The 16,271-nt window shown below is 53.1% G+C and overlaps 4 protein-coding genes across 4 annotated transcripts; all 4 read right to left on the bottom strand.

Annotated features, from left to right (window-relative positions):
* Positions 1-2,490: 2,490 nt before the first annotated feature.
* HER10_EVM0002944 (uncharacterized protein) lies at positions 2,491-6,870 on the bottom strand. Its single transcript, XM_035472635.1, has 4 exons — positions 4,917-6,870; positions 4,418-4,852; positions 3,792-4,360; positions 2,491-3,720 (listed from the first exon to the last, which is right to left on the bottom strand). The coding sequence occupies exons 1-4, from the start codon at positions 6,023-6,025 to the stop codon at positions 3,023-3,025; spliced, it is 2,811 nt and encodes a 936-aa protein (XP_035333821.1). The 5' UTR covers positions 6,026-6,870; the 3' UTR covers positions 2,491-3,022.
* Positions 6,871-7,588: 718 nt separating this feature from the next.
* Positions 7,589-10,428, bottom strand: HER10_EVM0005964 (Rad4 transglutaminase-like domain-containing protein; the record flags this gene model as incomplete). Its single annotated transcript, XM_035475563.1, has 2 exons — positions 7,589-9,574; positions 9,631-10,428. 2 exons carry the CDS (start codon positions 10,426-10,428, stop codon positions 7,589-7,591), a joined length of 2,784 nt encoding a protein of 927 aa, XP_035334018.1.
* A 627-nt stretch (positions 10,429-11,055) lies between these two features.
* HER10_EVM0006823 (dopa 4,5-dioxygenase) lies at positions 11,056-11,750 on the bottom strand (the record flags this gene model as incomplete). The annotated part of the gene is made up of 3 exons (XM_035476397.1): positions 11,056-11,333; positions 11,398-11,480; positions 11,569-11,750. 3 exons carry the CDS (start codon positions 11,748-11,750, stop codon positions 11,056-11,058), a joined length of 543 nt encoding a protein of 180 aa, XP_035334076.1.
* Positions 11,751-12,105: 355 nt separating this feature from the next.
* On the bottom strand, positions 12,106-15,987 carry HER10_EVM0006313 (uncharacterized protein). The gene is made up of 5 exons (XM_035475902.1): positions 15,720-15,987; positions 15,557-15,661; positions 15,220-15,506; positions 12,713-15,128; positions 12,106-12,650 (listed from the first exon to the last, which is right to left on the bottom strand). Exons 1-5 carry the CDS (start codon positions 15,760-15,762, stop codon positions 12,481-12,483), a joined length of 3,021 nt encoding a protein of 1,006 aa, XP_035334044.1. The 5' UTR covers positions 15,763-15,987; the 3' UTR covers positions 12,106-12,480.
* Positions 15,988-16,271: the final 284 nt, after the last annotated feature.

The following is a 16,271-nucleotide window of genomic DNA, read 5'->3' on the forward strand; positions in this document are numbered from 1 at the left end:
TTGCAACAGTTTTACTTTCCATGGCTCTTACTTTCCCTTGATACGGGCTGAAAGTGATTACCCTCCCGTAACGACATGCTAGCGGGTCTTGGAGTAATAGGAATGGCTCAGAGACGAAGGGCGCTTGATACATCGCCAGGTGAATATGGTAAGAGGCCGCTGATCGAGATTCGCACGTCCGTATTAGTGGGTACAAAGGGTTCAACTGGTCATTGGCAAATTGAATTTGACAATCTCTTGGTGAATTACCTACTTACAAATTACCATGCGCTCAGCGAGACAATGCCTTGCTATTGATTTTCATTTCACTTTTTGACAAGCATTTGGCAACTTCATCGTTAACTTTCAAGGCAAGTCAATAAGTCAAACGATGCACGAACCGAAAACTGAATGTGCCACCGATGTGGATGACGAATGCGAATGAGATGAGAGAGGGGCACAGGACAAACGATCTAATAAAATCAAAGCTACCTTGGTACGGATATACTTAGCTTTCGATGTTCGATGACAGGGCCCACATCAATCAGATAAAAGGGCCTTGCAATAGCGATTGAGTTATGCGGCCTTGGAGGAGGGGAGGGGAGGGGAGGGGGAGAGGGAGGGGGAGGGGGGTTTATTGTTTAGATGTCTTTGTTCTGTGCTGCATCTGTTCTGTGTACATCTATTACAGTTACCAGTAGGGAGGGTATGAAGAGTACCGTACTGGTGCTTTTCCCTCGTGCGCCGTGGCCAGGTTGCCTACCTTATCAGCCATTGGCTCGTTGCAAGTACCTGAGATTCACCACCCAGTAAACGACACCCCTAGGCAGGTAGGTACTTGAGTGTTTCGATGAGCCAAACTCGAGGCAAAAGGCAGCACCTTCGCGGAGCAGATGGCCGGCAGTAGGGGCGGGCAAACAGGGGACTCAGTGAGAGACAGACAGTTGCAGCCTGCAGGCGTCCTTCACAAACTACCTTACAGGCTTACATACCTGTATCCGTACTCTTAGGGCTTCAGGGCTCTGTCGGGGAGACCCTCCTTTCCTGTTCCTGCATATCATCCATCCAGGCTGGCACCGCCTCACCATCGGCGTTTTCCACCATGGGCTGGGCCCCAGTGGTATTTTCCAACTGGGTGATTGGTAGGGTCGACGGTGGTCACCGAATGTGACTCTGTCCGGAAATCGTCCAAGTCCTGTCCAATCTCCATCCAGGGAAGTTCCCCCCTTGTGCTGCATGGCACTGAGAGTGCCAAGTGGCCAGTGCCCACCGTTGTGTAATAATTCTCCTCCTCGGACCTCCCTCCTCTTTCTTCTCTCCCCTCCTCGGGGCACTCGCTCTCAAGGGGGGTCCACCGAGACTGGCCTTTGCGGGAATCGAGAGGGACTGGGCAAGTTACAACGGCGATTGATGAACCCACCCAAGCCCCGCGAGAACCGTGTGGATTGCGACTTGATCACCCAGTTAGGTCCATCAGACCTCGGGCGTCCAAGGTCCAGAAACATACACTGGCAGATACAGTGCCGAACTCAATGAATGGTTGCGAGAAGCTGTGGACTCTATGGATAGGTATGCGCACTTGGTAAAAGCGGAGGCTCCCGACTAGTATCCGTAAGGATACAGAGCAGTCGAGTTATGAGTATCCGTACGCTCGCCGAAACGGTATCTGGACCGGCAACGGTGGCTGGGTTGGTGGAGGCGCCGCAGCCGATGTGTGTGCGACTATGAGAGTGTGTCATCACCTGCTGTCAACACCGGCGCGGCTCTCGGCGCCTTTAGACGAGGGAATGGGGGCACAAGGGGGGTCTTCGCAGGGGCTGTCCAACCCCCGTGAGCGGTGGCAGTCGATGATCTCCGGTGCTCGGGAGTCGGGACTGCAACCAATCGACGCAGACAGCTCTGAAGTAGATGCCGTCCCATGTATGCGAGCGCATGCTCGTTTGCCTTGAGTCGCGGCTAACGTGCCAGAGACTGAGAATAAGTCATGAACGGCAAAGCCGGCAGTGAGAGAAGTCCGGGAGGTGTGGTGCAAGAATAGGATACTTGCTTTCCAGAGTTCGGGGCACTACCCATCACAGCTTTTCCCACAGACTCGGAACCCAGTTTCGATACGTTGCCAGTCAATTGACTCTGACGGCATTCATCACATGGTTCTTCCTGCATGGGTCCGGCAGGCGCGTGGTGCGCCAGCTAGCAGGTTTTCCATGTGCCGCTTCGAGGTCGAGGCTACCGACGTGCCACAGATAGTTTCGCTGCGATTGAGGGGAAGGGGGTTCTTTAACAGCTTACCTTACTCTCGGGTCAAACCCTTCACCGCCTTCTACCTCAAGCCAATGACCAAGTTTTGTAGGACAGCCCCCCCCCCCCCCCCTCTCTCCACCACCCGCGCGTCGGTGACAACCAAACGGTAGCATCTGGTGTGTGCAAGTGTGAGATCATTACATTGGGCCATCGCCCATTACATCGCCCATTACAGGCATCAAGGCGAGAGAAGGCTTTGGCATATAAGGATGCGGCTTATAGAGAGAACTAATTGTACATTACACTTCATATTAATACACCGATCCTAAAGCACCCAGATAGGTGTCGCAAGCATCTGTATCTTCCACTGATGGATGGTAACCATATGGATAAACACCCTGGTTGATCCATATCGACCTTTCGCGCAACCACACTTGATCTCCTTCCAACATAGAGAGGCACTCGCCCACTGTCGCTGTCAACATCTTCAATAGTACCAAAAGTGCTTTTTGCCAGTCACTTCTGAGTATCCCAGAAAGCCCGTGTTCGGCGGTTGAGCATTACGCTGCTCAGTAGCTTGATGCTCCAGCTGAAGGAGCTGCTGTTGTTCCAGCAGCAGCGGGTGCCCCTGCCCCTGCAATTCTTCCTCTCCATGCTGTGAATGATGCAGTACCTGCTGGGACTCCACGACACTCCCCGCCTCCTGTGGCTGCTGACAATCTGCCATTTGCTGCGCTAGCTGTTGTTGTTCACGCAGCTGCCGCTCCTGCCGTTGCTCGATCCACGCAAAATGAGAAGGTTCCTAAGCTGCTTGTTGAGTTGCGCGGACAACATTGAGGTAACCAATAAGCAGTAACGGTCGAGGGTCGAAGCCCATGTCTTCGTAGCTGAGCGCAGTGCGGTAGGTCGGTGCCTCCTCTGTCTTTTCCACAGCAGCTGATGAGAGAGTTGCTAAATCGGCTAGATGCTGCAGCCCCTGGCTTGCAGCTGCCTCCATAGCAGATGGAGCTGGAGCTGCGGCAGTATTAGTGGAGAGGCGAAGGTGATCAGCAATCTTGTCCCGAACCAGTCCATCGAAGACGGAAGCTGGAAGTGAAGAGTCTCGGAATTCACCAAGAAGCCTTGTGGCCTCCTCCTTTGTCTTATCCAACTTTGCCAGCTCGACTAATGTGAGCACCGCCAGAACTGTAAAATGATGGTGCAAGGGCGTGATGAGTTGCGAATGGCCAATCAGGAGGTTGATCAGCTCTTGACCGGGCCACAAGACATCGGTCGACTTGGCGGATGGGTTGAGAAGATATGCTAACAAGCGGCAGTGCCAATATACAAGGTGAATAACAGGATAAATGTTGGGCTCGATGTGGGCAGGCAGATCCTCACGAAAGTCTTCTACCCACGCATCCATAAAGGAGCCCACCATGCGGTCCGCAAAGGTTGTGTTGAGTGGCTCTTGGAAGTTGGTAATCATGGACGACGCACGGCTGAGGAACTTGGACGCACCTGCTATATAGTCAGCACCCTATAATACTCTCACACATACATGGGCATAATTTCTTCAAAAGAACACTTACGGATCAGCAGATACGGCACTTCGCCGATGACAGCCTTGAGGCCAGGTGCCAGGACCACGCTCTCATCTCGGATCAAGGAAGGCACCGCAGCACCCACAGCATTCCATCGGTCGAGCAAGACCAACGACCACCAGATCCTGACACGAAGCTGGCTTTCGTTATCTGGGCCTGCTTCAGCCTCGGAAAGATCTGCCTTGGCCTGGTACAGCTTCAGGGTGTTGGCGCTCGCTACCGCTCTGCCCAATAGGGATTCCTTGGGTGCGCCGATGGAGCCCAATGGTCGAATGTCAGCCTCAATAATCATGAGGAGAAGTGTCTGGAGGAAAACGAGGTTCGCAACGGCAGTCCGAGAGGTAGAATCACTAGCCTCCCATTCTACTAATAGCGTGTGGGCGAGCCGGACATCTCCAGGGGTGCCAGACTGGAATGAAGGGAATGAGTGAATGGTTCCCGAGAGAGCCTCTACAAACGCTTCCCGCAGAAGGCCGGGGCACTGAGCCAAGTATTCTTGAATCAGCACCCTGCTGCTCGGCAGGAAGGGAAAGTAAGGATGAATCATGGTCAGGTAGCTAAGAGCTCCGTATTAGTCTCGACTTTTCAAGGGCAAAGAGAAAATGACCACGTACCCATTGAAAACCTCTTCGTCCACATCCCGTGCCTGATCGATATCAGGCATGTCAGCCACAGGGCCATCCATTGACGCAATAGGAGGCCGTGGCTGCATGTCATTCTTAATGGGCAGAGCCATAGGCTGGGGTGCCAAGCCATTGGTGGCGAAAGGGGACGGTTGATAACGATCAGACGGTGTTGTTATAGGCTGAAGAGGGCGAGGCTCGGTACCCCAGGCGACCTGTCTCTGTGGTACTGGGGTAGAGATGTCGGTACTGGAGATGCTGGAGAATGGTCGTTTCCGGCTGGTGTCCTCACCAGGGCCTGACATGGAGTTAAGCATTGCTGCCGCAGAGGTCCAGTTTACCATTGACTCGGGTGGCAATGACTCACTTTGGATCTCCAACTTGCCCTCAATGCTGTTGATCCTGTCGGCAAGTTCTTTTATGTATCTAAGGCATTGTGTCAGTTTCCGGATCTTGTAGATAGAGTAAGCGAGCGCTATCCTCAACTAACCCCTTGCTTGGCCCGCGCTTCTGAGGAACACGGCTGAACATGCAGCGGATGCCAGACCGTTTGCAGTTGGAGCATGGGCTGTCTCCAGCATCTGACTGGGCATCGCATTTGACCTTCTTCCTCCGGCACTCATCACATGCGCGAGACACCTTTGACCGTTTCCTAGGCGGAGTGCTGTCACCCAGGGCATATGGTTGAGCAAGATGATGGTGGTCCATGGGCACGGACATGGGCATATGTTGCTGTAGTGACTCTGGCAATGCCTCCTCGGGCACGTAAGAACGAGAGGCAGGCGGGAGGGAAGGGGGCTGATGAGGGTGCTGATGCGGATGCTGGTGAGGAGGATGCTGGTGCTGGTGCTGATGCTGTTGAGCCTGTGTCTGAGCCTGCGTCTGCGCCTGCGCCTGCGTCTGCGTTTGTATCTGGGCTTGGGTCGGGGCCTGGGCCTGGGCCTGTTGTTGTTGGGGTTGAGGTTGCTCCGAATGAGAATGGGACTGAGGATTGGGCATGATGCTACGAAGACTTGGGTCCTCGACGTTCATGCCTGGATCTGTGACGTGCATCATGGGCTCTGCTGCAAGATCCTGGCCAAGCTGAGCAGCCAACTGCAACTCCTCCACACTGGCAGAGTGAGACGAGGGCTGCTGTGGCGTGGGCGGCGGCTGTTGCTGGTCTTGGGGTTCATCGTCCCGTGTAGCCGGGTGATAATAAGGACCGCCGTCTTGAGCTTCGGCCGATGGTGAAGGATAGCTTTGCATTCGATCGGCTTCTTGAAGTCGCTCCTCTGGCAAAGGAGACGGATAAGTCGGGATGCGCTCCTCGTCCATTCTCTCGCTCTCCAGCCTCTCGCTCTCCAGTCTCTCGTGTTCCAGCCTCTCGTGCTCCAGTGATTCGTGCTCCGGTCGCTCATCCACTGATGCGTCGTGGAGTCTCTCTTCTTGTATACGGTCATCGTTCAAGTCGTCTACGTGGATATCGTCCTCTTGTAGTCGGTCCTCCCGCAAGCCGACTTCATGTATTCTGCTGTCATCTTCTAGTTTGCTCTCTTGAAGATCCTCCACCTTCAATCTCTCTTCCTCGGTCGTCTCGCCTTCCTGCGTCGAAGTCATGGCGAGATGTGCCTAGGGTGGTCTGTGTGAAGCCGACGACTATCGATTTCGTTTCGCGACACTGCTGCGCAAGACACAATACGGCCAGTTATTCAGGGTTTCCGGGTGTACGATTGAGCATCAGCTGGAAAGACTTCGAGAGGTTGACGAGCGGATTGCGTCGAAATGAAGTGAGGACTCGTTGCCCGACGGGAAGCGGGAGGTGGACGTAGGACGTCGAAGGCTCTTCGCGACGAGAAGAAAGCGCGTCAATGGAAATGTGTAGTGCGAGTTCGTGCATGCACAGGAGCGCGTCGCGATTGCGTTGCACGACCAAGCGGTGAGTCCTCGAGCTCGAGGCGGGCTTCAATTCACTGTTTAAAAAAAACTATGTGTTTAGTATCTGTACCCTCTAGGATATTGCAAAGCTTTTTCTCTTGTCTCCCTCGTTGCGACGCGACACTTGTGAATGGTAGCTTGCATTCTCAAAAGTATTCCCATCCATTCGCGCGACAAGCTCCAGGTAGGGGCGAGTCGCGGAAATCAGCTGTGATGCGAGCAGTTCTGTAGCCATCGTCAATCGCAATAGTGCGACAACGATGGCATCTGCGAGGGTTTTGGTTCATCGCAGCAGTGCCGCCGCAACAGGAGCAAGTCGCTCGAGTAGTAAAGCGCGTGGGGGTTGAGGGGAAATAATGAATCGGGCTGACTGACCTCTGCTCTCTCTTCAAAAGATAGTCCGACGCGGGCTGTCGTGATGGATCTGCTAAGCAGGCGATCTGGTGGACGGAATAGGAAGAACCAGGCAGCCGATGGAGGTTGGAAAGGCGTTGATTGATCCGGATTGCGCTGGAGTTTTGACCTTGGGGATTCTCAGTCAGCACAGGGCGGGCTTTCCTGGTTCGTCAGGGTTTGTTCGGGACCGGGGACGTGGATACTCTGCGTCTCGCATGGGCCCGACGCGCTTGACTGGAAGAATTTTTTTCTGGAGATGCCGGGAAAACCACTGGGGACGGACAGTGAAAGTGTGGGAAGGTACGTATCCGTAGGCACGTACCTTACCTAGGTAATGTATCACCCACCATCGTTGAAAATACATAGCTGTTACTATCCGTCCGTGCGTCATCGAATCAAGGAGCTTGGGCCACCCTGCTGGCTCGACCTCTTGACAGGCATCCCTCAGATCTCTACGAATTCATACACAAACTAATAATTACGGATCAGGTATGAGCAATAGTACTTAGCTAAGGTACCTAGGCTGTGAACCTGCGAAGAAATATATCCATCCCATCGAGCGCGAGTTGACGTCAGTCCATGTGTTTGTACTTTTGTAGGGAGTAATAGCTAGCTGTACGATGATTCGACTAATAAGTCAAGAAACTTAACAAGGCAACCGCCTTCGAGAAAAACGAGACATCGTTGTACTTACATCAACTCTCACTCAGTGTGGACCCTAGGTAGGTATATTGGTCTCTATGTTCCAATCATTCTAGGCGCAGCAGGAAAGTTATTCATGTCTCAATAGTCGTATTCGGCGTTCTGTTGGGTATCAAAATCTATCGGCCCATCCATCAAATCCCAATCCTAATCCACCAAGAATCCTCCGCCGTTCTCATCCTCCTCCATATCGTATTCCTCAGTCTCATCGCTCAGCACATCTTCAACCTCGTTGTCCTCTTCTGCCCCAAGACTTTCCTTCCTTTGACTCTCAGGCCTTGCCTCAACCCCAGCAGTTCTCTCGACTGCATCAATGTCATCAAACTCCTCATCAGTATCAACCAGGAAACCGCCTCCGTCAACCTCCATGCCATAATCTGCGGCGCTCTCACCCATATTCTCGTTGTGGGCAGCAGAATGAACACCTCTCTCTAGATGAGAGCCATTTGTGCTCTCCCTTGCATCGGCTCTGCCTGCGAGTCCCGCACTGGTCCATGTCTGCGCAACGTCGTCAACCATGACGCTGTCTTCAATGAGGAAACCTCCGCCCTCGTCCGGCCCCTTATCTATGTCGGTTCGGACGAATTCGGTCAGCTTTCTTTCTTCCTCGGCCCGCTCCGCAGGTTTGACGCCTGCCCACACGCGCTCAAAGATCCGGAGCGCCACAAGAAACCGCCTCCAAGTCCGGATGGCGACCAAGGATCGCTTGCTTTGCTCTTCCTGTGCGTCGACATCCTCCAACCCAGTCATCACTGCACGCACAGCTTCCTCATACTCCTTCGCAATCACGACGCCGTTGAAGACTGCAGTCCCGTGTTTGCCCTTAAATTGAAACCCTGACAGAGCTGGCGCGTAATCGACCCCTAGAACGTAGGCGGCTCTAGCAGCTGTGTCGAACTCATCACGGATGTGGACCCCTCCCTCGGGTACCATGCTTTCCACATATATGTCGATGTTACCAAATTTGTTCTTCGGAACTCGCCCATTGACGACCGGTGATGCGTGGTAAATATCCGTCTGATCCTGCGTGAAGACCGGCGTTCCTGCGGCATCACGTTCGTCCCCACCGTAACCGTCGTCGGCGTACTCGCCCAGTTTCGCATTGGACCTTCGCGGCAGAAACTTGATTGGAACCTCCATCGGCTTGACTTCGCGCCCCATGCGATACCACTTGTCCCTGCTCCGGGCAATTCGAACGTCCCTACGTCGATACACTTTTTCCAGCGGAGCCCTGCTACCTGCTGCTACCGTTCCTGCCGGCTGCGCGTCTGGCGTAAAGACCTCATTGCGCCTCAGGTGCCTCTCCAACGCAAATACTGGATGGTCTTTAAAGTCTGCCACATTTCGCGGCATTGGTTCGCGTGCTTCCATTGCATTCAGCTCGGTGTGTTCAATTTGGTCAAGGTCGGTCAGGCGACGCCGGCTGAACGGCTTCAATGCTTTCCGCCACCAACCCTCGCCACGTTCGATCACTGTCTCAATGCGCAGACGACGTGTCTTTGCCGTGTATGCCTTGGCATATCGCCTCGTGACGTCTCGAACTGTGCCATCAGTGTCGAAAGCAATGACATATGTCATAGAGTTCTCCTTGTCGGTTGCCGGGGGTTCCAAGTGTCTGGGTTTCCACATGGAATTTGTTACCAGAGGGTCTACAGGCTGCCACTTCTGGTGGCCCACGTCTAGCACTTCCACCCAGTATACCGGGAAGCTCGACTCGCGAATCTTCACGGGACCCTCAACCTGTTGCCGCAGAGTCGGTGAAGATGATGATGTTGGCAGCTTATAGGCTGTGGCATTTGGGTGACCCAATCGACGGAGCGGTGAAGTCAAGACGGATGCTGAAGACGAAGGCTCCTCGACAGCCGACTTGTATTGTAGCAACTGAGACCTTATTTTCTCCTCCTTGGTAGGCTTGTTCGAGTGCTTTGCATCTTTGGGTCTTGGCAGAGAGGGACCGGCTGAACCAAAAGACAGCGGCTGTAATGAACAAACCAATCGCGCGCGAACCCCTACTGCCCTTAGCAAAGCACAGTATAACTGTGCACCAGTATCTCGAGACCCTGACAACTTTCTCGCTGCGTCTCTGAAGTCCGAACGGTCTAAGCATGAATCCATGTTGCTAGGTGGCTCATACTAAGGCAAGAGGATTAGCATGTTGCTTCGAGTGCAGTAACCTGGCACAGACTCACGTTGTTCAAATGGGCAGGATCTTCAGCCCATAGTGGTCGACGCAGGCCCCGTTCAGTTATTTGGAATTTGGATCTGAATATGGCTCCAGCCTGTTCGAGGCCGTTCTTTAGGGACTCCGTTTGTCCGAATTGGGGAAGATCGGGGCCAGGTGTCAAGTAGCCAATCGTTTTTTTCGAAAGCAGAGGACGCAAGGTCTTGTGAACCTGCTCATCATCACACCAACGGTTTCTGAGGGCACAGTGTAGCAGGAGACACAGCAAATGAGTCTGGTGTATGGTGATGCGCCGTTGCTTCTCTTCCTTTGTCACTGGCTTTCGTTTGTTGGCACCTTTCCTTGTGACGCTCGTTTCATTGACATGCTTTGATAGATTGAGAGTCAGTTTTTGGGGTTCTTCCTGAGTCTCTTGAAAAGGGCGTATGTCTCCATAAGCCACATTGGCGAAATTGCTGGCCTCCTCATTTCCGACTTCTTCTTCGGTGTCATCATCAAGATCATCCTCTTCATCGTCGGAATCTCGGTACATGGTCTGGACGGTCGCCGGAGGCAAAATCACGTCTTCAAACTCAATGTCTGCGTCTTCGTCGTCCTCCCCCGATCCCTCCTGTTCTGTAGCCTGTGACTTCATGACCCCTGCTTTTCCCTCCCTAGGTCGCTTTAGTCTTTTAGCTGGGGGCTCTGAGAGTGCTGAAGAGCCAGCGTCCGCAGCAGCTTCCATCAGCATTTCTTGATAAACATCCGGTACGTCGGACTTTGCGGCCCTGGGCCGGGTGGCCCTGGTTCGTTTCCGGCCCGCCATTGTGGCTCTGGTTGGGGTGGATGTTTATATCAGGTTGGAAAACCCATACGCAGTGGACGCAGGGGCAGGCGGGGCAAGAGGACGCGACGTAGGTAAGGTATGTGGTTGAGATTGGGTTGTCTGCTGCAGAATGGTTGCAGTGAATAACCTATGATTAGATATATTCTCGCCTACTTTAGGTACCTTACCTTCCACACATAGATACCTCCCATAGGTACCTTGCAGCAGGGCAAGTTCTTGGGTTGAAGACTCTGTAAGTGAGGTAAGGGAAGGTAGCGGTAAATAGAACTTGCGAATCTCAAGATGAGATGGGTACCTAGGCAGAATGAATCGGATACTGGGTCGCTGACAAACCATGAGGCATGACGTCATTGCAGCAGCAGCAGCAGCATCCCGCAGGCAGCAGGCAGCAGGGTGAAAACAAATCCCCAGGTCACTCAAACGCCACGTGATCTTGAACCGTTGCCGAACCAACGTGATAATTTCTCAACAACTGTGCCGTCTTGAATGTACAGAGTCACTTCAAAGGTCACGAGGTGATACGCAAGACAAGGTAAGGTACCTTAGGTAATATGAAATGACATGGAAATGGAGGAATTACTGCTATACGCTGTCCTTTCTGCCCGGCTAGTTTTTATTGCGGTAGAAAATAGTGGTATCCAGAGGCAACCTGTCGCCCATCCACGTAGCTCTTTGTGTGTGATTGCGGAGTTCCGTGGCACTGTGGTCAACGCCTTCCTCGATTGTGTTGGGATGAATAAGGACGGAAAGAGGGCCTCGATATATGGTCAACCACGGTATAAATGCACCAAATTGTGCTGGTGTGAAGATGTTGACTTCAAACATGGCCACGGGGTGGGGGCCAATGGGTTTTTCCCAGAATCGATAGATTCTCAGCTCTGGGACTGAACGGGGAAGCAAATATCAGCCATACCTTTCGCTAGAGCTGGATCAGTTGCAGACACTTACATTCCCTCCGTATACGTTCCCAAAGGTCTCTGGCATGCTTTACTTGTTCTGGGTTGCTCTGAAAATGGTAAATGTGGACGTCACTGCAGTGCGTATAGGAGGTTAGCACCATAAGCGTGAAGTAAGGTACCTTACCATGAGGTAGGTGCGTCGCAATGTCGGGTCCCTTACAAACCACCTTGTCTCCCATTGTCTAGGGGAGCTGGAAACTCTCCATAAGTCTTGCTCAATCCCTCTCGTGGTGGGTTCCTGAAGCTCTTGCCATCCTCATTGAGCTCGGTTGGCAGCGGGGGGGCACTTTCGTACCCCTCGCGAGGGGAGATGTAGGTATAGAGCGGAGTATTGGCGGCCATTGCAACACCGTATCCTTTGATTAAGGTAAGTATGCAGCGTCTTACCAGCTAAGGATGTCTGAGTTTGAAGTTAATTTTGAAGACTGAATACAAGGAAAACCACAGACCAGTGGATTGGGCCTTCATGAACTCGGAGTAAGAACAGCACACTCTTTAACTTATATACACACATGTCAGGTAACACACCCTCCTGATTGTCAGACGTCCAAGTCAGTATTGCGCTGTTTCGCGGACGCCACTGCTGTTGGTCAGCACGCGATGGGATCCACTCACTTTCTAAGCAACCGCGCGCGCAGAAAACACTAAGGTGTGGGCAGACTCCATTCGGCTTGGTCGCTCTTTGCGCCGACACGCGATCAATCTTTCATTGACGCATGTATCCGTACATGTTGTTCCAACTCCCAAGGACACCGCACCTCCGCTCCCTTGCATCAATCTTCACCAAATGGAATCTGCGCGGATCAAGAAAGTCCACTACCTATAGCGAAAGTACAAATGTAGTGATCACTCTCATTCATTAAGTGCTTAGTTTGTCCGTGGGGAGGACTAACATTCTCAGCCAAGCGCAAGTATACAGCATCATCGGAAACCGAAACTCCAAACCGCGACAAGGCATATCCCAAAACTACGTAACAAAGCTGGAAAACCCCCAAGAATCTCGCTCATGTCATGAATCTTCATCAACTCAGCCAGTCGTGCACCACTCTGCTCCCTGAGCAACCGAACTTCTCTAACACGGTTGAAGGTAATTGCTTGGGACCAGCCCCATGCGCCCATTACTCCCATGAATTTCAGCTTCCCACCACCCGTCATCTTGGTGACGCAGGACGGCAAGAAGGTCCCCCTTAGAGAATCCCAGTTCTTCTGGGATGGCTGCCTGGTAAACGTACAAAGCCCTTGCTGCAACCTAGTTAGCACCGTCTTCTTCTTCTCTGCCTTCTTGTTATAGGGCTAGCACTTACCAAAATGCAAAATGGGCCGGCCATCACGAGTATATTGCCGAGATGGATCTGCCACGCTCTTGCTACGCTGTCTCGACTCGCCTTGACCTGGTGGCCCGCCGCCTTCGTAGAGTCCCATGGCCCGATTGCTGGAGCTCGTTCCAGGTCGACTCCCACCACGGCCACGGACTGATCCATAGCCCTCATCACCGACAGGCGCGAGTTGAACAGCTAATTCATTGGCGACATGGCTGCTGCCCGGTCTCATCTTCTCCAAGTAAGGAGCTGGAGACGCCGCTCTCGACATTGAGCTGGGTGACTTCTGGTAGTAGGGCTGTTCTGACCCCCTTCTGGGTATGTTGCTCATTCGTGATGAGCCTCGCCCCAGAGAACCTTGCGGATTAGGAGACGCTGATCGGTAACCACCCCTAGTATCCTCGGCTGGCCCGGCTCTCGGCGAAGCAGTGCGCGGGGTGCTTCTGTAGCCGCTTCGCATGTCCTCCGTCGGTGCAGTTCTCGGGGAAGCGCTTCGAAGGGGGGCAGGTGACGCTGCCCGAGGAACGTCGCTACCTCGTGTCATTGGCCGTGAGCTGGCCGTTCCACCGTAGCTTGACCCAGGGCGGTTGGCCGGGTTAAACATGCTACGGGTCTGGTCGGTAAATTTGGCCGATGTCTCTTTCATGGCCTTTGCTGTCACCGCCTGGGGTGGTACTCCGAGTCTCTGCACGACTTGCTGATCATAGGGAGGCGGCGTGCCTCGAAGTCCTCCGGCCGTTGCATTGCTGCTCCCCACCGCCGGGACCGACCTGGAGAACGGCTGAGAGCCAGGCGTCGGAGTAGCAATGCCGTGATAGCGGTCTGCGGAAACGCGCACGCTGGACTGCTTTCCTACGCCGACGCCCTTGAGCTCGGCCAGGGCTAGAGCAATCGGATCCGTCTCAGGCTGAGCGGCCGGAACATTGGATCCCTTCCTCTTCTCCAAGTCTGGAGTTGTGACGGAGAAAACATTCTGCCCAACGTTCAATGCGAGACTAGCATTTGCATCAATTGGCTCTGGGCTCATGGTTGATCTGTCTCCTAGCAGGTTCGATGTCTCCTGAGTCTGCAGTTGGGGCCTTCGAGCCGGACTTCCTTGAGATGTCACTGGGTGCCAGGTGTTTCTATTCGCCGGCGAGCCTGGTGATTCCTTTGTGCTCTTGCGACGGAATGGACTGTGATTTTGGAAGAAGCCACTCCGTTTCTTGAGAACTTGTTTATCCGAGACCGGAATCCCACTCACCGGTTCCTGCTTAACAGGCGATACTTTACCGCTTGCTGGCTCTTGGCTTGAAAGCGAGGTTGGGTTCGAGTAATCGCTGAGGGAATCGCGGCTCGAAGGCCTGGCTGAGGGCGGGTGGGAGCTACGCTCCGAGGGTGGGCCGGTACGGCAAAGCATTGTCATGCCGTCGAGAGGGTACGGATCATGAGGGACTGGTGCAAATGATCCACGCTGACTCATATCAAGAGAAGGTCGGCTTGGTTGTTGCTGCTGTTGAGCCGGAGGTTGAGCAGCCGGGGCTGCCTGCCGTAATTTGTCTAAAGGTCTCTGTGCAGTAACTGGTGCTTCGCGAGTATTAGGGGGTAAGATTTCTCGACGACCCGTGTCTTGCAGATAGCTCCTTGCGGTTGGGCTCGCATCCTTATGGCCCGAATCTAATCCAAATCCTCTAGAAGAGGAGCTTACATCCTTTGGTGCTGTATCATGAGCGAGTTGCCTAGTCGTAGAAGGGCTTGCATCTTGGCGCCTTGAATCAGGAGCGACAACGGTTCTGGGAGTAGCTGAAGGTGGATCTTTGTGTCCTAGGTCCTGAGCAAGACTTGAATTGGGATCGTGGTGCGATTCGTATGTCGAGGGTTGCGGTGAAGATGATCTGAATGCCGGGTTTATACTCCTTGGAAATTGGGCAACGGAGTAGCTGTCATCGTCCGACGTTTCCGATTGCGTGTCGTTGACATCTCCTCGACAGAAATTGATGTACTTTGGCGGATCTGGGATCTCTTGGCCCGTTCCTTGTTCTTTGATGAAGCTGATGATGTCCGTTTCAACATCCATCGTTTCCAGTGACAAACGGATCTTCTCGCAAGAAGCATCATCGCTGACGCAGACAGTGGAAGATATGTTGGCGAACGTCCACAAGCTACTCTTTGTGAAGTCGAGACGCTCTTCCTCCAAATCTTGGAACTTGTCCGCAGCCGCCTTCCACTCTCGATTCCACCTCACTGTCGTGTCCTCAAGTGCCTTCACAGCATTCTCGTACTCGGTATTAGACGTTGCAACGCTGATCTGCGTCTTCTCTAGCTTCGCCTTGTTCTTTCGCTCCTCTTGGCCCATAACCATGTGGCCCTGGGCGAGGTAGCCCTTGATCTTGAGACACTCCTGCTCGAATCGGTCCCGCGTCTATTGTATTCGTCAGCACATGACTCGTCTCGAGATTCAACCCGGAAGACTCATGGGCCAATTCGGATTTTGGGGCATCATCAGAACTAACCTTATTGACGTGCTGTGTTTGTTGTATCTTCGTCTTGAGGATCTTCTCAATCCCGTTTTGCACAATCTTCCGTCTCTCCTTCATACCACCCGCGAAAGCGGCAAGAGGCTCTTCCAATTCTGTCTTCATTTGCGCTGCGATGTTCTGATGTTGCTTCGCCATCGATTCGACCTCGCCTCGAACGGTGTCGAGGGAAACCTTCAGACTTCCTGACTCATGGGATCCTAATGATTTTCGACACAAAGAGAGTAGTTTTCGGGAGTATTCGTCTTCGATAGACGCACGAGCTGCACTGGACATTAGCTCTCGGCGGTAACAGATCAGTCGTGTTACTTGCCGCTGTAGAAAGATTTCAATTCATCGCATGTTTGCTTCGCAGCGAGCATACGGTCCAGCAGAGGGCCTACGCCAGCATCTTCCTTTCCCCAGAAGTTATTCGCGACTACATGTCGGGTCGGTCAGCTCCTGCTTTGCTGCAGACACGTAGAATCTCAACATACATGACAAAGCCACACTTGGCCCATCCGCCGTCGATGTAGGCATGATGCCTACAAGTGAGTCAAAGCCTTTAAATAAGGAACAGACTCGAGAGAGGTATGGCGTTGCGTGCGGTCGATTCGGGCTACTAAACTGTAGAAAATTGTATCAAGGCTCATGAACAGCCCTTGGGTCTCTTTGCGCATAACCTCAAAGTATCGTTTCTGAATTTTGGCGTTGGAAAGCTGGAGTTGATTGAGAGCCACGTTGGCGTCAATAACTGTATTCGGGCGACGGGTCGGTCGCTTGATGAACAGATGGCCAAGGTAATAGGTATTGTTTGGTTCCGTTGCCGAGTAACCATGTCATTACATAAGGCAGCCGTCTAACCTCAGTGGATGGCTAGGCTGAGTTTAGCGTGCTCGTAGGTGAAGCATGCCTGCCTTAGGGAAATCGCCTGTAATAAGGTATCCGTTTTGGTAGCAAGAAAGTACCTCAGGTGGGCAGGACAAGAGCGGGGGTGGTAGGCACGTGACCAAGGCAAGCAGGCATAAAAGGGCCTTAGGGGTTGTTGG

The sequence above is a fragment of the Colletotrichum scovillei genome (genome assembly GCF_011075155.1).
Source record: "Colletotrichum scovillei strain TJNH1 chromosome Unknown Contig00005, whole genome shotgun sequence".
NCBI lineage: Eukaryota > Fungi > Ascomycota > Sordariomycetes > Glomerellales > Glomerellaceae > Colletotrichum > Colletotrichum scovillei.